This window comes from Tachysurus fulvidraco, chromosome 21 (assembly GCF_022655615.1).
Source record: "Tachysurus fulvidraco isolate hzauxx_2018 chromosome 21, HZAU_PFXX_2.0, whole genome shotgun sequence".
In the NCBI taxonomy this organism is placed as follows: Eukaryota; Metazoa; Chordata; class Actinopteri; order Siluriformes; family Bagridae; genus Tachysurus; species Tachysurus fulvidraco.
In genome coordinates this window covers 13,804,728-13,828,758 of record NC_062538.1, presented here as the reverse complement: position 1 = coordinate 13,828,758, position 24,031 = coordinate 13,804,728, and the positions used below count along the sequence as shown (strand labels likewise).

Here is a 24,031-nt window from a genome sequence, read left to right as displayed (position 1 = left end):
GAACCACTTTTCCTGGTTCGGAGCCGGTGCTTTGGCGGTCAAAACAGAAAGTGGTTCTAAATTAGGCTCTGGCTCCGAACCAGCACTCGAACTGCCTCGGTGGAAAAGGGGCATTGTGAGACATGAGAAACTGGCCATGGACTATCATGAGCACAAATTAAAGTATTTAAAAGAAGATGAATATCTTGAAATAAAATAAAGATGAAAATCCTTCATATTGAGTTGGCTTTGAAGGAGGATGAGAGAAACAACAGCAACAAATGTTGTCCAGTTCTGGGTTCTGAAATTTCCTTTGCTTAAATAAAAATAATATTGAAACCAATACAGGGCAATTGTTGTCATAATTCATTGTCTGTGAAAAATGCTGCAAAACAGAAACATCTCTGCAGGCTAGTCCATATCTGTCTTTGTTTGCTTCAACAATGGGAATACTAGGTCACTGTCATCTTTTATTTCAGGATCTGGCCAAACACCAAACATGCGCTCCACTATACCTCTAGTACGGATGTGTGCTTGGTTGTACAGTACTTCTGTTGCTCTGGTGTGACTGTATGAAGATAGAAGGTGAACAAGAAGTTTTTCTGTGCATACCCACTGTCACCAAGTATGATTCCACTATGTTGTCCTCCTTAAAAAATGAGCATACAAAGAGGAGTTTTGGAAAATCCTTGAGTCATGAGTTGCACCTTTCCAGCGTGCAACAATGTTGGAGAACTGCATAGTTGGAGTGCACACATCTTGCACATTTATTGAGAACCAGTTTTTACGATTCCTGTACTCTTCAGCATGTGGTGTAGAGGGACGCTTTATGGGAATATGACGCCCATCAATGCAGCCAATGACTCCAGAGAAATTGCCATATTCATAGAACTGCACCTTGTAGATGGCTTTTGTAGCAGCATCATGGAACTTGATGCAGTCATCTTTTAGTTTACATATAGCATTGCAGACTTTGTGGACTATTTTGCACACTGTTGGTTCACTCACACCACACAAATCTCCTGTTTCACGATGGAATGTTCCACATGCCAAAAACCTCAAGGTAATCAGAATTTGTAAGGAAGGAGGGATAGGCTTCCCCTTAAAGAGTGAGATGAAAGCCTTGGTTCAAGCAAAATAATTGTCAGCTAATTTTGTTTGTACATACGAAAACGGTCACAAAAGTGAATTTCATCAAACTCATTCAGTGGGTTGCTCCTGTCTATAATTGCCCACCGTTCTGGTCTTGGTGGTACCCTTTCATCATCATTAAAATAGTCATAGTAATCCATTTTCTTCGTTTGCTGATGTCAACCTGAAGGCCAAAATCAGTTAATCTGAAGTTAAACCTGCCTCTGGCCAGGTTTAAATTATGCCATCACTTAAACCTAGACTAACTCTGATCGTCCTTTAGGAAATCTGACTTTATAGTTTAAGACTAAGGAAAGTCTGAGACTATTTTAAACCATGTCTGAGAAATGCTTTTTCAGTTAATCCAGTTTAAATGTGCATTTAATTCTAAGATTAGTGTTAATACCTGTCCGGGAAACCGCCCCACACTCTTTAAGACACGTAAAACACCCACGATCAATGCCTGTACTGGGTGTTTTAGTTGCAAAACTTAAATGTAAGAAACGTATTCAACTAAAGTTATGATTACAAAGAACTTTTCAAATGTGTTAAATTACTGTATTAATATCTGCCGGCAGCGGAGGTATGAAGGGATATGAACCAGTTCAATAATCCAGTTCACCAGTCTTTTACACCCTGACGTAATGACGTTAATTCCTTCATCCCACCGCTGCCGGCAGATATTCATTCATTCATTCATTTTCTACCGCTTTATTCGAACTTCTCGGGTCACGATACAGTCAATTTAACACATTTGAACACAAGTTCTTTGTAATCATAACTTTAGTTGAATATGTTTCATACATTTAAGTTTTGCAACTAAAACACCCAGTACGTGGGTGTTTTACGTGTCTTAAAGATATAAAGTTAATAAACTAATCTTCATCAACTTAGAAAAACTAATTTTGAAATGTTTCTTTCGCTCCATCAGTTGTGCAACTGAGTTAAACACTCATACGTTGATAAGACATTAAATGATAACCATTTCCATTTGTTGCTGTATCAGTTCAGTGATTTACGCATGCGCAGTAACAACAGCTCATCGGTTCTCAGTATGTCGGACGCGTCCGAAAGAAACAGTTCTCAGTTCAGTGTACTGATGATTCGCTGTATCAACAGCACATCGCTTCTCGTTTGAATGCTTCTCGCATTGACTCCATTGTGAAAAAGGCTCAGCAGAGATTGTACTTCCTTCGTCAGCTGAAGAAGTTCAACCTGCCACAGGATTTGCTGAAATAGTTTTACAATGCCATCATCGAATCCATCCTCTGCACCTCCGTAACTGTTTGGTTTCAAGCTCAGCCACCAAATTCGACCTCAGAAGACTACAGAGGGTAGTCCAGACTGCTGAGCGAATCATTGGCACAACACTCCCCACTCTTCAAGACCTGTACTCCTCCAGAGTGTGCAAAAGAGCAAAGGAAATCACACTGGACCCCTCACATCCAGCACACTCCCTCTTTGAACTGTTGCCATCTGGTTGGCGCTACAGAGCCCTGAGCTCCAGAATGACCAGACATAGGAACAGTTTCTTCCCTCAAGCAATCCACCTGATGAACAATTAACACCATGGAACACACAACACATAATATTTGCACTATGTATACCTCAATTTGCACGTTTCACACTTGCACTCTGTACATACATGCATACATATTGTCTGAATGGACGTTTACTTCAACTGCACATTACACAATTGCACATGTGTACATACAAATTGTGTATATTGTATACGTATTTGCATATGTATATTTCATATGTTTGTTTTAACTGCACATTTCACACCTGTATATGTGTACATACAATTTAATCTATACTACATGTCATTCTGTTACACTGTGGAGATTATGTCACTAAAACAAATTCCTCGCATGTGAAAACATGCCTGGCAATAAAGCTGATTCTGATTCTGATTCTGATTCGGAACTGTTTAGAAAGAATCAGTCCGATTTGGTGAACTGGTTCATCCAGTTCACTAAAAAGAACCGGTTCAAAAGAACGATTCTCGATTCACGAACCGGCCATCACTACTAGCATGTAGAAGGAATGAAGCATGATACGAAGCATGCCACATCATCTGTGAAACATGGTGGAGGCAGTCATTAACAAAAAAATTACATTAAAGTATTAAAAATATTCCTTATATTTATAATTTAGTTTGTCCAATTACATTCGAGCCTATAAAAATGGAACTATGCAAATTTGTCTGTAATTCCAAAACTATCCCCAATAACCCTTAAATTAGAAGTGTTAAAGTGTTACATTGAATTAAAAAGTCTGACGTCACGTTACATGATGTGGATGGAATGTATGTAAAGGGTTAGATACGTGGTCCACTGACTTAACATTGCAAAGTGAAGTAATTTTTTATCATTCTATAAATAGAGCTAATCCTCTCTGAAACTGCTAACACACAAATGACCTACAATCTTTCTATATAGTAGGAAGGCTTTCACATATTCAGTAAAGGAGACAAATTGACACACACACACACACACACACACACACACACACACACACACACACACACACACACACACACACACACACACACACACTTTTTTCCTCTCATAATTTTCTCTATTTTTAGGTTGTAGGCAGGGAATTACAAGTTCTCGAATGCTGCGTAATACAACGTGAATGACATCACTGCCTGTTTTGAGCGAAAACGATGGTTAGTCCCGCCCACTCTGCTACCAACAGCCGTTTCAAGATGGCGACATTGACAAAGCTGAAGCAGCGAGATTCGAACACATTTTTAGCAGCTGTTTTGTCCGTTTTACAGCTTACACTTGTAACATGCTCATTATCAGACACTTGTAAGTTATCTTTTCGTGTATTTTAATAAGCTTATTGTTTATGAATAATCATGAGTGAAGCGTCATGGAGACCTAAACAACTTGCGTAGCTTTAACCTGTCTGTAAATGTGGCAGTTTGAAATGTTATTTTACTGTGAACATATTTTACCATGTTACGTTAGCGAGTCGGTTGTTTTAAAAGTGTATCAGCAGTGGCCCAAAATGCAGTCATAATTGGTTTTATTTGTAATTTTACTTAATGTGTGTCGCTAGCTAAAAACATTTGGGCATAATAAAACTAGCAAACATATAAAAGCGTATTTGTGTTGCTCATATCACGGCTAGATTATCAAGCGTACAAGCGAATGACAACTTTTTATGTTAGTAATTAGACCGATATGCTTTTCATTATAATATTCTTTATAGTTTATGATGTAGTACATAGAATTTTTTCCTCCAATTTCTTTCCCCCAAATGTGCCGTGGTGGTGTGAAATGTTCCCCAATGAATTTTGCAGTGTGTGTTCCCTTATAATGATTGATTGGGGTCAGAATTGTTTCGTTATTCTGAATAAATACACTATGATCCACAAATAAATATAAAGAGTTTCACAAATATTTTTACAAATTTCACAAAAAGAAATGAAATTCACAAATAAATAAAATGGGATTTGCAAATAAAAAAATATTTATAAATTGTATTTATTTGCGAATTGCTTCCACCTATGTATTTATGTATTTATTTGCGAATTGCTTCCACCTTTGTATTTATTTGCGAATTGCGTCCACCTATTTGTGGATTCTTGTGCACGTCTTGACGTTAGAAATGTTTAAAATCCACAAATGCGTGCAGTGATTCACAAATGCACAGAACACGATTCACAAATGAGCAGGAAGCAATTCGCAAATAAATACAATTTATAAACATTTTTTTTATTTGCTATTCCTATGGTGTACTGGAAAACAGTAATAAGAATTGCATAAGTTTTAAAGACTTTTTATTGGCAAAACATTTAATACTGGCAAACAGTCAATATTTACATTGTTGATCCTTGTTCTTCATAACATTTGCAGTATGCTTTGGCATGCTGGATATTAGCTTCTTGGCCAAATCCTGACTAATGGCGATAAATTCTTGCCTTATTAGTGCTCGGAGTTGATCACAATTGGTGGGCTGTCCACTCACCTTTTCAGGATTGACTACAGGTTCTCTATGTGATTGAGTTGCCTGGCCACAGTTCCAAAATTTAAATTTAGCGATCTTTGAGCCACTTCATTATCACTCTTGCCTTGTGACATGGTGCTGCATCATGCTGGAAAATGCACAGATCATCACCAAATTGCTCCTGGGTCGTTGAAAGAAGTTTTGATACCATTTTTTACTCTTGGCAGTGATTTTGAGTGGAAATGTGAGTGTTCTCACTTCCTTGGTTAAAAAGCTACTCTGCACACGGATGGTCTCAGGATGCTTCACTGTTGGCATTTACCTTTTCTTCTCTGGACAATTGATTTTCCAGATGTCCCAAACTGTTGGAACTGAGCTCCATCAGAGAAAATAACTTTCCACCTGTTTTCTGCTGTCTAATCCTTGTATTTTCTATAGAAATTTAGTCTGTCTTGATGTTTTTCTGGGAGAAAAGTGGCTTCATTGCTGCCCTTCCTGACACTAGGCCGTTGTCCAAAAGTCTTTGTCTCACTGTGTGTGTAGAAGCACTCACACCTCCCTGCTGCCATTCCTGAGCAAGCTCTGCACTTGTCACTTGTGTTGACATGATTCTGTGGCTAATGCCTCAAGAGGAGATGGTCCTGTTGCTTGCTGGACACTCTGGGACATCCTGATGCCTTCCTCACTGCAGTTGAACCTCTCACCTTGAAATTTTTGATGATCCGGTAAATAGGGCTGGACGATAAAACGATAACGATATGTATCGCGATAGACACTTGATCGATATCGATATAAAATGTGCTCGATAAGACGTTCGATATTTTTTTATTCTTCGTCGGAAGAAAACAGAAGTTGCGAAGCAAGTTTGGTTGCATTAACAAAGGCGCTCACTCTCTGGTAACCTAGCAACTTGGGGAGTCACTCTAACAGCCAATCATGTAACAGTATTGAAGACCTACTTATTCAGGAAACACTTCAACTAGCACTTCTTTCCTTATCTTTTGCATTTATAAAAAAAACAAACCTTTGACATTTTTTCATTGTAACTTTGAATAAATGTTTTAAACTCATGGTATCTTAAGCATGTAACCTAGTGAACCAGCATTAATGTATTCAATGTTAGAGATTTAAGCACTTATGTACGTCGCTCTGGATAAGGGTGTCTGCCAAATGCTGTAAATGTAAATGTAGTTTTCATTTTGTTTGCGCCATATCTTTGTCTCATGCTGGTGCTGGATTCCTCTTCAGTAACCGGCGATTGATAAGCAGAAAATGAGTGCCGCAGCGAGCGAGGTAATTGTAAATAAGAGGAAAAGTCAGCTTGCCAGTATGCCAGTTTGGATATTATAATTAGGGCTGAAACGATTCCTCGAGTAACTCGATTGCAAAAATTGTTTGAGACAAATTCCTCTGCCTCGAAGCCTCTCATTTTAAAGCTCACATCACGTTATTGTGTGGGCTGGAAAATGGAAGGGCACGATAACAATGTCAAATATAGCTGCAAGCATCGATGGCGGGGCCTTGCCCTTTTTTTTATCGCTATACTGTGCCTCCCAGAATACAATGCATGGTGGGCAAGTGCATCAAGTGGGTAAATATCAGTGGACTATTTTATGTTGTTACTGACCAATTTGGGGACTGTAGGTAAATGAAACCCCACATTTTAGACAAACGGGGGCGCTAGTGAGCCACTTAAGAGACACACCTTTGTCTGACCTTTTCGTCCACACTTAACAGCCAACAAATGTGATGTATGTGTCAAATTTCAAGTTAATTTAAGCACGCCAAAAGCCTTAAATATGCCTGAAATAAAAGTAAATTTTGACACGATGCCATGGCAACGGTGTTTGAGAGATCAAAAATCTGTTCACAAATTCGCATCTCCAATATCTCTGCATCATGGTGGCCAAGTCTGGTCTCAATTGCATGAATCCCCTAGGAGGAGTATTTAAAAGTTCACCGCATGCAACTGTAAGGCATAAATATGCTTGAAAGTGAAAGTAAAGTTTCATGCGTTGCCATGGGAACAGTGTTCAAGATATCAATAATCCCTTTGCAATGTAGCATCTAAAATATCTCTGCATCATGTTCACCACTGTTGGAATCAATTGCATGAATCCTCTAGGAGGAGTATTTAAAAGTTCATTGCATGCAACTGTGAAAAAATCCACCTTTGTGACTGACACACTTCCTGGGGCCTGTGGGTGGCGCTATGTCCGAGATTCACAATGGGCACATCGATGCGATCAGAATCCTTGGCCGAACATACACACCATGTGTCATCACAATAAGACATTTTTTGGCTTAGATAGAAGACACTTCCTGTTTCTCTGAATTTGCCATAACTTAGTCGCCTCGCCATGGCAGTACCGTTTGAGATATCAAAAATCCCTTCACAATTTAGCAAGTGCAACGTCTCGGCATCATGTTGACCACTTTTGGTGTCAATCGAATGAATTCCCTAGGAGGAATATTTAAAGGTTCACCGCATGCACTTATAAAACAATCCAAAATGGCCGACTTCCTGTTGGGCGGATCTCATAGTTTAGAGCGTGAAAGTTGTTCGGGTCGATGAGATCTATATGCGTACCAACTCTCAATGCATACCTGTACATGTGCGTACATAATTGCCCGATCTGTGCACAAATGTTTGTTTTTGCATTACAGGGGGTGCTACAGAGCCCCACTGCCACGCCCATATTCTAGCCTTTGCCCAAGCCTAGCATCGCCCGACTCTGACGTGTATGCCAAATTTCAAGAGTTTTTGAGCATGTTAAGGGACCCCAATTGGCCAATGTGTGCAAAAAAAATAAAATAAAATAATAATAAACCCGAGCAAAAACAATAGGGCTTTGCACCAGTCGGTGCTCGGGCCCTAATAAATAAATGAATATGAATAATAAACCCGAGAAAAAATAATAGGGCTTCGCACCATTCGGTGCTCGGGCCCTAATGAGCAAAGAGAAGAAACAAACAGGAGAAAACGCCAGAAAATGTCCAAGTTTTGGGACACTATTCGAGTGTCTGTTTTCAGCACCAGGAAACATTTCTTCAAAGCACAAGGCAAGCCTCAATTCTGGGCATGCTGATACCTTTTTTTTTTTTTTTTTAAAGACTTTTAAAGAACACATGTAGAGAGAGAGAGAGACTTTTATATTCTGATTAATATATATGTATATGCTTAAAGTGTGAAACCATGCATGGCCTCTAGATCCAAGTTCCTGTCCATGTTTTTTGCCTCTTAAATACCACAAAGCATTCCAAATTAGTCAGTAAAGGTTTGTTATGGCTGATCTGTAGATTTTGAATCTTTTTGTTCTGAAAGTTAAGTTGCATGACTTAAAGGCAGTATTTTTGTATTATTATTACTATTTATTTTAATGTATGCCTTAGTTTTGATACTTTAAAAAGTAATTTGAAAGTAATTTTTTTGTTTTTGCATCTCAGAAAAGGGTTCATTTAAAACCCAGAATGTATGGCACTTAAATGTACTTAATTCTTCTCAGTCAACTTTGTCATTGTTCACAGTACGGTACAAGAAACAATGGGTATATAAATGTTTATTTTTGTATTAATAATATTAATATAATATTCGATAACTACAGCTCTAATTATAAGTCTACAAAAATATACTTGAATAGTTCAACTTCAAGTATGCTTAGAGTAAGAATAATTCGAGTTACTTATTACTATTTCTGCAGGTTTTATATTTCAAACAATGTTACTGTAGAGTATCAGGTTTGTTTCTCATATTACAGATGTATCTCAGTTTACCTCTGTTTTATTTCTGTTTACAAAACACTGCACATATTTTAAAACACTTTATTCACCAGAAGGTGAACAGCTAGTGAACTTCCACGCACTAAACTTGCACTAAATTCTCAGGTTTCTCTGTTTATATTTAACACTTTGCACTATTTTATTACACTTTATTAAGCATTTCTTACATTTTATTTGTAAGAAACATTATATATTATAATATATTATTATATATAATATATATATATTATATTTTATTTCTTGCACCTTAAATGTTGAGATAATTGTTAAATGTTCATTGTGACTTTAGACTAATGTTTACATTTTATTTATTTGAGTTTTCCTGGTTGTTGACATTTCTGTCTTAATAACTGAGGGGATTATGATAAGAGGAAGGTTAAGCTTAAAATAAAAATGTTTAAATGTAATATATTCTTCTCCTGGTCCTTATTTTAAATGGGTCATAAAAAAGTTCAATATATATCGATATCGACCGATATGAAACACTGATATCATGATACAGTTTTCGGCCATATCGCCCAGCCCTACCGGTAAATGGTTCTTTCAGGTGAAATATTCATTTTAGCCATTTCCTTGAAAAGTTCATTTATTTGGCCATTAGGTCAGATTTTGTGCATCTGATCTTTCTGTACAATAATCTAAAAAAGAACTTGATTACCATGAACACCACAACAGCTTAAGTGGCAAACTTTGTAAAACACAAAATTTATATCACTGCCAATACTTTTGGCCACGACTGTGCAATTTTTGAGTGATGTCACGCATGTTCTGTTTTAACCTTTTATACTTTATTGATATGATTGTATATAACACAATTTGGTCATGTTATCTCTTAATTTATAGAAGCTATTAGCAGTTGCTCTCTCACTAGCCTCTCCTTTTTATCTCATAATGTTAAAATATGCAAAAGACTCTAAAACTGATGAGAAATCAGCATATTAGAATGATTTCTGAAGGATCATGTGACACTGAAGACTGGTTTAATGGCTGATGAAAATTCAGCTTTGTTCAGCTCAGTTTTAAAAATAACTTTTTGTAATATGAAAATACTTTATGTAAATACTCACCAATCACCAAGATGGACATTTTTTTTAATTATTTTGTGTCTGAATGCACAGTGCCTTTGTGGGTATGGCTGCAAGAGCCCTGCAGTAGGCGAAGTGCTGTGTGCATGGGATTGATGAATGTGCAAGGTAGAAATTTAGCTGAAATTTTAGGAAATCTAGTTGTTTTGACCAAGATTATCCTACAAAATGTTTTTTTTTTTCAACTACATTTAAGTTTCCTGTTATAGGCTAACCTTCAATTTTGTAAACTCTCTTTTAATCCCAATAATTCCTGAAAGTTTCCAGCCCTGAAAATTCACAGAATTTTGCAACCCTAGTTGCTAGTACAACAGAAATGTTAGCATGCATAGTCCGTTCTTCCTGGAAGCTGCTAGAAGCTGAAGCATGACTGTTTTGTAGTTTAAAGGTTTAATATAATTTCAAACTGTGTTCATGTCAACATAAACATGCTCTATTTGTCTCTCTCTAACTGAACTTCAAATAATGGCACTAATAAAATAAATGTATAAATAATTTTTATAAATTACCTTTATGTTTATTAAAAAAAAGTAAAAGCATGGTATAATCTAGCCTGCACAAAAGTGGAAATATTGAGGCAGGAGTTTGTTGCACTTTAGTCAAGTCAAGAAGCTTTTATTTCCAATTTCAACCATATATAGCTGACACAGTACATATTGAAATGAAAGAAGGTTTCTCCAGGACCATAGCCCTTCAAAAAAAAAAAACAATAAAACTACAAAGAGCTACAGACTTAAGCCCTAGCCACATAAAGTGCAACAGTGCGAGACAAGGACACTACAAGGAAATACACAAAGTACACAGAATAGTGCTGACCAGTGTGCATAGTGTATTATAAAGTACAGTACATTGTGCAACAATTGTAAACATATAAAAACTTATGTAGTAAGTAAATGTAACAGTTTGTGCTGTTCTCCACATTCTCTGAGCACTTTACCAGGAATGTTGTCTGGGGGGTCTTGTCTTCCTAGCCGCTAGGTTGTTCTGTGCATCAAACCGAGCATAGAAGTTGCTGTCTAGGAAGTGGCTGTGGATTCTCTGATAGTTAGAGACTTAAGGTTGTTTGTGCTGTTCTTAAGATTATGTCCCCTTCTCTAAAGGCAGAATCTCTAGACTTCAGCAGCTTGCGCACCTTTTCAGTCATCCATGGCTACTGATTTGAGTGTGTGGTGATGGTCTTGGAGACAGTCATGTCATCAGTGCACATAGTGTTTGGGAGGGAGGGTAGGAGGAGGGTTTATGCATTTAACTGCCTGTGAAAAGCAGCTGTTTTTTAATTTGTTAGTTTTTCATTTGATTAATATGTATCTCTTCCCAGAGGGCAGAGGGGAGAACATCTGTTGGCCAGGGTGAGTGATATGAGACACTGATATGCTCAAAGTGACTGCACCAGACAGTCATTATCAGTGCAGTCATTTATGTACAGAGAGAGAGAGAGCAGTGGGGTGTGTGTGTGTGTGTGTGTGTGTGTGTGTGTGTGTGTGTGTGTGTGTGTGTGTGTGTGTGTGTGTGTGTATAACTGAGGAACACCAGTGCTGATGGTGAGGGCCACAGATATGAGTTTTCCCAACCTCATTTGCTACTACCTATATGCCAGGAAGTTGCAGGTATAGGTGGGTACAGAGTTATGGGTCAGTTTGGTCCAGAGATTCAGGCATTATGGTGTTGAAAGCTGAACTGAGGTCCACAAACACGATCCTTGTGCAATTCCCTGTTCCGTTAAGGTGTTGTAGCATACAGTGCATCTCCATATTAACTGCAATGTCCACCAACTTATTTGCTTGAGAGGGGTCTAGTCATGTGGGCCAAAATCTCTCAGCTGACTTCATGAACACAAACATGAGAGACTGGAATGATGGTTTGTTGAAGCAGTAGGGGACTTACATTGCTAAAGTGATTTGTTAAAGATCTGTGTGAGGATCGGGGGCCAGCTGGTAAATGCAGAATTTCAGACAGGCAAGCGAAACACTGTCTGAGCCAGAAGCTTTCCTTGTATTCTGTTACTTGAAGATCTGGCATACATCCTCCTCACAGACAAATAAGAGAAGGCTGTATAGTAGGAGGGAGGAAGAGGGCGGTTGCAGGAGGTGTTGGTGGGGGTATGAGTTGTTGGAATGTCCATGGGACCACAGACAACCTGAAGGAAGGGTTATTTACTGGTTAAGCCAAATGGAATATGTAAAGGAGCCTTTTCCCAGGACAAAAAAATCCAGTGTCTAACAAAAGTGAGCCATACCTAGTAGTTATGGCAGAGTCTGAATACTTTGTCCAATATTTTCATATTTTGCCAATGGAATAATTCATGAAGTCATAACCTTAAATATTGAAGTGCATGTTTAATGCTATGTGAACTTGGGAGGAGAAATGTGATCTAGCAGCACTAAGAGATTTTCTGTAAAGTATTTTCACTTTCTCCTGAAATATCTCTAATTAAGTTGGATACCAAACTTTATATTAGCCAATTATATTAGACAGTGTTTAATCAAACATTAGTATAAGATCAAAAGTGTGACCACAATAAAGAGTGGGTCTTATTTGATCCGTCTACCATGAATTTTTTGCTGTTGTAAGGGAATTATTAAAATCTGTTGGATTATCAGAATCAATATTTTAGTCTCCAAGAATTATTGCTTTGTTTAAAGAAACGGTGAGATTTCCTGAGAAATCTCAAATTTAGAAAATATTTCAGAATATGTCTCTTGGTTTCTGTAAATAATACAGAACAGTTAATAACAGATTTTACTTTAAAGGACTTCAAAATCATTTGATTTATGTCTAGTTTTTTGTGTGTGATGCATAGATTATCATAAATAACTGAAACCTTCTCCCAAACCTGTTTAATGACCTCACCCTTCACCCACCATGCATTTCCCAATGCCACAGTTTGAACCACACATTGCTAGATTAAAGTCTGGTTGCAGCATGAATAGGCAAACAAATATTGTAAGTGCTAATATTCCTTTAATAATCACAGTACATGTTTGTATAGTAACTTGTGCATTAATGTTTGCAAAAGGAATCCTTTGCAGATTTAAAAAATATTTTTGTTGAAATATATAGTTGTCAAAATAATTTTTGGGGAAACTTCTTTTTCAGATGAACTTCCTGTGGTAAAAGAATCAGAAAACATCCAAAATTTCACTAACAGCACCTCCCAATCCATATCAAATTATTACAAGAATATTTCAGAAACCCAAAACCTGATGAAATCCAACAAAGTGGTTATTGCTCAGCTAACTACCATCACTGCAACAGTGGATGCAACAACAGCACCACCCAAATCAACTAGTGCGGCTGAGATGATTCCAGAAGATTCCAAATCTATTGAGATGAACCACAATGTGCCAAAGTCAGCTAACCATCCTGAACATGAGTTACCTATTATCACTGACTTGGCTGGAGAAGATCCAAGTCTTGCTCTCAATTTTGAATCCACCACTTCTATCTACCACACAAATATTAATGTGGACTATGAGGATGAAGACGATAATGATGATGAAGGTGATGACTATGGAACACATACAGAGAATAATCAACAGGACAAAAGTGAAAATTTCAGCCAGGATGATGCCAATTATATCAAGGATATTGCTGAAGACATGCATGAGAGTCCTGGTAAAATTGATATTCACATGAAGGACACCACCATCTATGCCACTCAAGATGAAGACTCGCATTTCTTCTTCCACCTGGTGATCATTGCTTTGCTGGTGGCCATAGTGTACATCACCTACCACAATAAAAAGAAGGTATGTCAGTTTTTTTAATCTAACAAGTCACCTTTTGGTCCATGTTTTTGAAGAGTAGCAGATTCACTCAAAGAATAAAATAAAACAGGGCTGCATCAACTTACAGTTGAGGATTTGCAGAATCGTACTCCCAGTGCAGACTTCTACCAACATAAAAGAAATTGCTCCAAAATCTGATTCATCATTACCAGTGAAAAGTAAAGTGAATAATCTTGATTAGCTTGTTACAATGGTACCAGGTGACTGGGATATATTAGGCACCAAGTGAACAGCTGGTTCTTGAAGTAGGAAGCAGGAATAATGGCAAGACTAAGGATCCGAACCACTATAACAAGTGATCTAATTCTAAGAGAAGTCTCAGAAATGTGGGCGTTTTCCCTTAAAATGATCAGTTTTCACATTGTGTCCAACCCTTCTATGTTTGCACTGCTGCTATCATGTATGTAGGCAGGCTTTACAGTCTGTATACTGGTCTGCACTAATTTATGTAGCATTCCTGTAGTGTTATGCGTTGTCTATCTGCACCTTAGCCTAACTAATTTTTTTGTGTAGCTCTCTGTACTTTGTCAGCTGTGTATGGTTGAAATGACGATCAAAGCTACTTGACTTTATATTCAACATAAGATCCGATTTTTTCTAATTTAGATTTAGCTGTCTGTTAAATACAGTCCAATTTTTTTTGTTTTTGATTACTGATTGTCATTCAAATATATATCTGCTTATTGTTTTTTTGTAATTGCTTTGTCTGTACAGATCATGCTCCTGGCTCAGAGTCGGCGCTGGAGGGAAGGCCTTTGCACCCGCAGTATAGAATATCATCGGCTTGACCAGAATGTTGATGAGGCAATGCCTTCATTGAAGATGACCAACAAATATGTCTTTTAAACACCCTTATACCGTAATGTTAGAGCTGATTATTATAATCTTTTATGTTAAACCACGGTTTATTAATTATGAATGCAAACAGTTGATTTTTATTTAATGCACAATATTGATCAAGAAACCTTGTTTATTTAGTTTTCCTTATCCTCAGTCTATTGGTTTAATTATGTTTGCTGTTTTTCACATATTTCAGGGACTGGCACCTGCAAAAAATTTTTTCCACGTGGCTTTGAAAGGACTAGGTTCCTCTATTTAATTAGTGTACTGCATATAAATTTAACATTGAATGTAACCAGCCCTTGAGCAACTGTTATATTTCAGCTGATTAGCATAAACACAGAGCAGCTGAATGAAATCCAACAGCCTCAAATTTTATAGTTAATGCGAAGATGACTCATTTCCTGGCTATAATTTATTTATTTGTATTTATTGACTTGCAGATTTTCTTTATAGGGTTTATATCACATGCTTATTTCCATCAATAATTTTAGTAATTTGTAATTTTCATGATGTAATGTTTGTTTTAAAGATTACAAGAAATTTAGATTTATTATGCAGTCTTAGGGCTGGACCCTTTATTTTTTTATGATATTAAATGTCTTGTATACTAGTACAGTTACCTAATATGTAAGTATAAGGTAGCCTTTCAGTTACTGGCCAGTGATACATTTAACTTTCTCTTTATTCACCTGAAATTTGTGCAGATGTGTACAGTAAAGAGTAGGCAGAGGTGATGTATCAAACGTTGTACATAGACATACCTTGACAGACAGGCAGCAAATATACTTCCACATCTACAGTTATCTAAGTTAATAAGGCATGCAAAGTAAGACCTGTATTTTCAATGCTCATATAAAGCAAATCTCCTTGTGTGCAACAAAACATACTTCACTAGCTTTGTTTATTTAAAAAAAAAAGGTTCCCATTTTACTTTATACAATATACAATAAAGACATGAGTCTGCAGTAGCAATAAGATTATTTTGCATGGGTTTATGTGAGATTAAGGTTTTAAGCATTGTTTAAGAAGTCTGTCAAATATGTCAGTCAGATTCTACTGTCAGTCAAGGTGGAAATTACAGCCTTCACGCCTTTTACATTAGGCGTGAAATTACAGCCTTCATGCCTTTTACATTAGGCATTAACTTTCAGTGTTGTCTTTAAGTATGAAAAGGTGGGCATTCATTTCTAGGGTGGCTTGGATCCTTCTTGTTTTTCTCTTCAATAAATTAGATGCATACCAAAAGGTAGGCATGGTACATACATTAAAGGCCATCAGTATATTTTCCCACTACCTAGGGAAGACCGATGAGCCCAGTCAACTTGATGGTGTCACTATAGTACAATACTTAAATTATTTATATTTAACCCAGTTCTCAAAAAAGTTTTTTGATTACTTGACTCATTACAAATAAATCTGAATTGTGCCCATCCATCTGAGCACCTTATAGTTACTTCTGTAACAGCACTCTTAATTATCTAATTATCTTTTCTATGGTTTGCACCATATAAATATGCCTTTTTTACTATTTATTTGTATCCAAATTTAGGATAGTTTTTTTCAAATGTAAAATCTATTTTTGGCACCATGTTGTAGGTTTTTTAACGGTTGATGTCCGTTTAGTCAACACTTCAATCTATAACAGACTTTTAATGGTGGATATTGTCACAAAGCAGCGTTACAGAAAACTGGACATAATTTTAATTAATCCTAGATTAGCAAACCAGAGGTGAACATGGCATGAGAAAAAATACCCAGAGAGGAGCCAGATTCAAAGAGTTCTCATTCTCTTCTGGTGACACTGATTAGTACAATTTTAATTCATTATTCAACTACAGGTATATACTAAAGATTCAAGCATTGTTGGGTCAAGAATCTTGAGTCATTTTTTCTTCTTTGTTTCTACTATGAACATTAACAGACATCTTAAATGTATCCTAGTGGTACCATACACCACAATCTCATGGTCATCTTTAGGATATCCAGAGCAGTAGTGAATGATTCTCTAGTGATACTCCAGGACTCAAGCAGCCTTAATGAGCAAAATCATGTTATATATGTAAACAATATGATTTCTGCTTATCAATCAGTTCTTGGGTGTATTTTAATTTACTCGATATTTAAAATGAAGTTGTTAGCAAAGATTGGAACATGTTCATTTGTATTAGGCCTGTGTTCAAATAGCTGTTTCTCAAGAATCTTTAAGTGTAATTGAACTGAAATATTGTGTAATGCATAGATTTTTAATGATGACTCTGCTAATAACTATAGTGAACAATGTTTTATTGTGTTAATGTGTTATTTAGCATGCCAGTGTGCCAAGAGTCTCATTTACCTCAGATTTTTGGTATTTTATTTTTACACAAAATAACTTCCTGTGTTGAGTTTCTTTTTCTGTTCTACCAAGTTGGTACCTTGAATAATATAGGCTACAACTTGGGGTTTCACATTGCTTCAGTTATTTGTTAAAGATGTGTGTGAAGAAAGGGGTCAGCTGGCCATGCAGACTTCCAGATAGATAGGTAAGACACCATCTGGGCCTAAAGCTTTACTTGTCTTTTGTTACTTGAAGGCTTGGCACATATCCTCACAGACCACAAGAGCAGGCTGTATAGCAAGGAGGGGGCCAGAGGGGGTTGTAGGAGGTGTTGCTGGGTATGTGAGGTGAAAATCAGGGTGGTGGAAGAGTGAGACAGAGTTTTTAAAAACTGCAGTAAAGCACATATCATCTGCCAGTTATTGATTTTTATACAGGGGTGATGTTTTGTACTTTGTGATGTATTTTAGTGTTCTCCACACAGATGGGTAGTTGGCTGAAAACCTTTTTCAACTTTTTGGAATGATTTCTTTTAGCCACTGTTCACCATATTCAGTGTGTTTCTGGCCTGGTCATATAAGATTTTCCCCCCATTTCTGTATGTGTCCATTCTGGCATGTCAAAGATACCTGAGTTTTGCTGTTATTGTTGTTAAAAGATCAGAATGCCCTATTGTGAATGCACATATTTTCACAGAAATTGACGTCACAGTATTGAACTCTACTGAATCTACTGATTTGAACTGAAGAATATCATTCAGATGCACAAACCTAAAGGCACTTAATATATTCTCCACAGATGAGTGGACCAATATCCCTACAAATATCCCTCAAACATTTTAGATATTATAAATTGACTGTCTCTCCTAAAAAAAAATTCAATATGTTTAATGTAAGGGTGCCAAAGTTTTTAAACCAGTATTATGTGGGTATAACACTATAAAAGACTCCTTCTTCTTCTTCTTCTTCTTCTTCTTCTTCTTCTTCTTCTTCTTCTTCTTCTTCTTCCTCTTCGTGTAAAATTATTCAATGCCCCTGCATGCTTTAGCTCAAAAGGTCACTTTTCATGCTTGTTATTTTAAAAATATTTTTCATGAGATCAATTTCATGAGATCAACTGTGGCGGTCCCACTTTGCTGCCTAAACAGCCCTGACTTGTTGAGGCATGGATTCCACTACACCCTTGAAGATGTACACCGTGTGTGTGTGTGCATATATATATATATATATATATATATATATATATATATATATATATATATATATATATATATATATATATATATATATACATACATACATACATACATATATATACACATACATATATATACATACAATACATACATACATACACACACACTTTTTTTTGCCCCAATATTTAAGAGCTGAACTCAAAGATCTGAGACTATGTAAACCAGGGGTGCCAAATTTTGCCCGCGGTGTAATTTTATTTGGCCCGCAAGATCATATCAAATGTGCATTACAGCTTGCTAGCCGCATGCTCCGCTAATACTACAAATCCCAGAATGCCGTGCCACTGTACACATACAGGGCGCCCCTCATTCTCTCTTGTCAGTCGTTAACAAACCATGCTACAGTCACATCGGCAAGTTAATTCCACCCTCCACAAAAATGGCCAAACGAAAGATGAACAATAGGAGCTTTCAAGACAGGTTGGAGGCAGATTATCTGTTCACGAATTTAAAGGACAGACCTGTTTGTCTTGTGTGCTAATGTGTCTGTAACGAAAGAATATATCATAAGAAGACACTACGACACAAAACATTATGAGAAGTATAAGGACCTAGATGTAAAGCAGAAGCTCCAGAAGGCGGAGATGAAAAAAGTCTGGTTTCCCGGCAGACTATGTTCATGAAAGCAAAATCAAAAAGTGAAGCTGCTGTAAAGGCTGTAAAGCTTTATTGTGGCAGCAGAGACAGCAAAATCTGCCCGGCCCTTTAATGAGGGAGAGTTTGTTAAAAAGTGTATGGTCAAAGTTTGCGAAATGAACACCACTGATGTGTCTTTCATTTCAAATTTAATTTCTTATGTGTTTGTAATATCAAGCTCTGGTTGTTCCAAATCCTGTGTTTAAGCAAAACTAAAGTTTGTTTCCATATGAAAAGGGTTGAACATCAGTTGCAGTTAATTTTTCAACAAGTATTCAATTTGGCCCGTGACTTTATCTCAGTTTTATATTTTGGCCCACTGTGAATTTGAGTTTGACACCCCCGTTGTAAACAAAAGGCCTATTTCTCTCAAATATTGTTCACAAATCTGTCTAAATCTGTTACTGAGCACTTCTCCTTTGCCGTGATAATCCATCCACCTCACAGGTGTGGCATATCAAGATGCTGATTAGACAGCGTGATTAGAAAGCATACTATTATTTATCTGTTATGTCAGGTTTTTGCAGCAACCAGTATACATTTATAAACATCAGTTCTTCAGAGTTAAACAAACCTATAATCAGTCAGTTTAGACCATGTAGTTACAATCTGGCATTCTAGTCACTGTTTTGAATTTAACCTTATTAATTTCCTGGTTTTTGTTTGGAATGATGAGACGGGGCATTTCTAAACTGATCAGGGGCCTGTTTCAGAAAGGAGGTTCAACCAACTCTGAGTTTAAACTTGAACTCTGAGTTGACAAACCCTGAGATGGGGAACCCTGAGATTTTGGTTACAGAACAGCTGAAAAGAGTTTTTTCAACTCTAAATTGACTGACTCTGAGTTAAGCGCATGCACCACAACCATAAAAAAGCCACTATCAATGGAGCGCAGATATGACGAGTCACCATGGCAACAGCGTCAGACAAAAGAAAAGTCTGTATATTTCTCACCAGCAGAACTGGAAGTGCAAACATATGGAGAATTAGAACACGTATTAAAAAACCACAAAAAACAACACTGCTGTATGTATAAAACAATAGTGGATTTAACATCAAATTTTAATGTGTAAATATATATATATGTTTAAATACACCACATTAAAATTTGATGTTAAATCCAGACCACAAGATATATATATCTTATAAATATATAAATATAAATATATATATATACAGACAGTGTTTACATTAAACATACACCTTTTAATGGTATATATATATATATACCATTAAAAGGTGTATGTTTAATGTAAACATACAAGGGGCATACAAGGGACAGACAGTGTTTACATTAAACATACACCTTTTAATGGTATATATATATATATATATATATATATATATATATATATATATATATATATATACCATTAAAAGGTGTATGTTTAATGTAAACACTGTCTGTCCCTAGACAGTGTTTACAATATACAATTGCATGAATTATCCTTGAATTGAACAAATTCCCCTCTAATTACACACTTTGTTCAATTCAAGGATAATTCATGCAATTGTATATTGTTTATTTGAAAGCATTAGAAGTGCAGTTTCTTGTCACTCCTTATTGTTCAAGTGGTTGAGGTTGATTTGGGATTTAGAAAGCAATTAATAAGTAAGTAGACCAAATTAATAAGTAGACCAATACTTTCTAGAGATAGTAATTATTACATTAATCTAATTAGACTGGTTCAAGATGTAATTTGTAGTTATTAATTAAGAACTATTTTAGAGTAAATTCCCAACTTTTATAATATCAGAGGTGAAACCGGAAAAACAGTATTTTATTTTATCAGGAAACAACACAAAAATTGTCATAAAGCGCTTAAAAGCGAGGCACACTTTCCTGACCGCTCTGCAAACAGTAGCGTTACTAATATGTTCTGCATCCCCAATGTTATACACAAAACTATCATTTGCAAAGAAACGTAAGGCAATGCAAAGCATCTGCTCGGATGTAAGAGCACGGCCGGGATGGCTGAAGTTTGATGTAAGTATGGATGAGATTATGGATGTATCTTGTTGACTGTAAAAGAAAACGGTACCGCTAAAATAAAAATGCATATGGATATGAAAAAAAATCCACTCTGTGCCTCAAAATCCTCTCCCGATGTAAATGTAACTCCCTACGAATTAATACAGCCTCTTCATCAACAGGATCGTCCATAAAAGGACATTTCATTCCCTTAGATACTCTGTGTAACTGGTGTGTGCAATGAATGAGGTGTTTAAACATCGCTTAAATCTTTAAAAAAGGGGAGGAGACCGAAAGAAACTCTGGGTTTACCGAAGAAAACCTACTCCCGACCAGGTTAGGTTCACAGAGTAAGTTTAGAGCCGATAGGCCCTATACGCTCACTATGCAAGTTGCGTAGGGCCCCGCAAATTACGCAAGGCCCTGCCTCCCCCTGCCTCCCCCTGCCTCATTTTTCAGCATGTGTTAATGTTTACTGTGTAGATGACCATATGAAGCGGAGCTATCCATCTGGTAATGAAAAGAGAAAAAGAAACAAAATGAGAGTGAAATGCAAGAACAGCAATCAGGTAAACTTGTGTTCCCTTCAAGTTTGTTGTCAGCAAGAGCAAATAACGATAAAGTTAAGTATTTCTGTGTCTAGTCTCTATCTGACTAGCTAAATTAGCTGTGCAGTGCTGCCAGTGCATCTCTTTTCTTGTCTGTCTGTCACACAACAATTTATTGCATGAACATTTGCGTGAATAAACGCGCAAAGGCAACAGTGTTTATAAACGGCAGCTCGATCCTAGTGCCGCGCATGCACATGCGTTCATATGCGCGTGCAATCGTGCAAGAATTACAAGCGTTCCAGCAGCAACATCTGTGTGGGGACCAATACAAAAAGTAGCGTGATAGCACTCCTAAATGACAAAGTTAATATTCACTCAATAAAGGTTACAACAAAGTTAATGTAATATGGAAACCAATGGATTTACATTGGAATGTAACCATAGTAACCATATTTTTGATATCAGGAATTACATTTTACACTAGTAAAAACATAATTTCTGATATCTGCTATTGCATATTCACTAGGAACCATGATAGCTCACACACATCAGGCAGGAAAGTACTGGTGACATTTGGCAGAGCTCCACAGAGATTAATCTATGGTCATGTGCTCATGTGGATAATGCTGTCCTTTTTACCCATTCCTATCCTGGAAAAGTTTTCAGGTGTAAAGATTTTGTACTACAATATTCTTTGCATTTTATATTACCAGGTGAGCATTTACCAGACTATGATAGATGACATAATCGTGTAGGGTTTCAACTGCCAGGAACATGATGCGTGTTAGGCCCTTTCCAGAGCTTATCTTTCACAGAAAGTCTATGCACCACTCTTAGTTTCTATGTTTCAAAAAACAATATTCATAACACCATATGTCCCAGATGTCCTGGTTAGCAGGAGACTCCACATCACTCAAAACTACAATCCCTTTCAAGAAACCTTACCCATTTCTCATCATTAACAGGAGACTTTAGACCACTCATAACCCAACATTATTGATAAAAACATATGCCCCATATGTCTAGGTTAATAGGAGACTTTACACCACTCTTAACTTCTATATTTCAACAAACATTATCCATAACACCATATGCCCTGGTTAACAGGGGACTCTACACCACTCTTAAATTCTATGTACTAACAAACATCAGTTTCCCATCATTAACAGGAGATTCTATACTGTTCTTAACTTGTTTTAACAAACAATAGAAACCTTATCTGTCAGGAATGGCGGTTGCCATAGCAATGATAAAAACCAGACCCAAATATAGGGATAACAAAATGATTTATTAACAAAAAACCTGAAACATAGACAGGGAAAAAATCTTGAGATCTAAGAACATGACACAGCAAAACAAAACAATAAGGTAGGCTAGAGGATACATGAAACAACAAAGACGAAAAGAAGACGAGAACTCCAAATGTAACGTGGAGGATATTTACTGTTAAGCTGCAGTATGACAATGTCTATTGTTAAAAGGTCTAGAAAATGGAATAGTTACAATCTATATTTTACAATTTTTTATTATTATATAATTAGGTACAAAATCTGAGTACAACAAAATAACAGAAAAAGAAAACATAGGAGGCTCAATACAATAAAATATTGATTCCAAAAAAGTAAAACATAATTTAGGAAAATAATATAAAGAAAATATAGTTATAAAAATACATTATAACAGATTGTGATTTTTCATCCTACTAAGGGCATCTAATGGATATCATAAAACATCTACATTTATGTATAAAGTATTTCGCTAATAATATTATGTAATGGATCAAATCGTACAGAACAGAGCACTCTTTTTTGTCCTGTACCATGCATCTTGTAAAGTGAGAGTGAAATTGTCAGCTACCACCTGCTTCTCTACCAGCCAGTCCTGTAATGTGTTGAAAATCTACATAGGAAAAATATATGTTCTATATCTTCAGAGATCAGAAATATATGGATGGATATGTGCCATTTAATAATATACATTTTTTTTAAGTGCATTTCTTTTGATTTGGGAAGAAAAGGACATTTTAAATAGGCTGTTTTGAATCATTTGGCAGTTTTTCTTCTTTTTTTTTCAAATGTATTTTTTTCTAATTTATTCCTTAGTGTTTGGGGTAGCATGGATGATAGATTTTCTTATATGTTAGTACAATGTTTGCTTTCAATTTTAATATCACCAACAAGGACTGAATTAATTTTGGAATATGACAGAGAACATCTTATTAACATTTTATACCTGAGGGTATTGCATTAACAACAGTAAAGAACTGCTTCGGGTGACAGGCAAATCCTTGTTTTAATTTGAAAGGGTTGTAATCTAATATATTTCCTGTCTCATCCTTTTGATCCAGCAAAAAAAAAAAAAAAAAAAAAGATAGAAGAATCCTTCTCTGAAACAGATCTCTCTGAAACCAGCAATTTAATATTCCATTGATTTGTGTAGCTTATTTTTAAGTCCCTCTAGATAGGTAGAGGGATTTGGCCTTTATTTTATCAAAATAATGTAGTGTTATCTGCTAGTTGACTAATTGCTAAGGTTTTTCAAATACATTTAAACTCTACATCAACAAATCATGATTAACCAGAGTTAACAGCATATCTGCAGCTAAAATAAATTTAAGATAATGGGCATCCCTGCCTCATTCCACAGACAATTGGAAAAGGGAGAGATTGCCAAAAGAGTACCAAAAGGGAGAGAGATTGAACTATTCATATATTTTTTAATCAATTATAAT

General features: G+C 36.3%; 1 protein-coding gene across 1 annotated transcript; it reads left to right on the top strand.

The window, feature by feature from the left end:
* Window positions 1–3,766: 3,766 nt before the first annotated feature.
* Window positions 3,767–15,549, top strand: c21h5orf15 (chromosome 21 C5orf15 homolog). Its single transcript, XM_027152896.2, has 3 exons — window positions 3,767–3,929; window positions 13,035–13,687; window positions 14,441–15,549. Exons 1-3 carry the CDS (start codon window positions 3,782–3,784, stop codon window positions 14,570–14,572), a joined length of 933 nt encoding a protein of 310 aa, XP_027008697.1. The 5' UTR covers window positions 3,767–3,781; the 3' UTR covers window positions 14,573–15,549.
* Window positions 15,550–24,031: the final 8,482 nt, after the last annotated feature.

What these genes read in the sequence shown, in the direction of transcription:
- c21h5orf15 (XM_027152896.2), top strand. Translation starts at nt 3,782, where the DNA reads ATGGTTAGTCCCGCCCACTCTGCTACCAACAGCCGTTTCAAGATGGCG. An exon ending in ATGCTCATTATCAGACACTT is followed by an intron (nt 3,930 to 13,034) that starts GTAAGTTATCTT and finishes CTTCTTTTTCAG; the next exon opens with ATGAACTTCCTGTGGTAAAA. An exon ending in CCTACCACAATAAAAAGAAG is followed by an intron (nt 13,688 to 14,440) that starts GTATGTCAGTTT and finishes TTGTCTGTACAG; the next exon opens with ATCATGCTCCTGGCTCAGAG.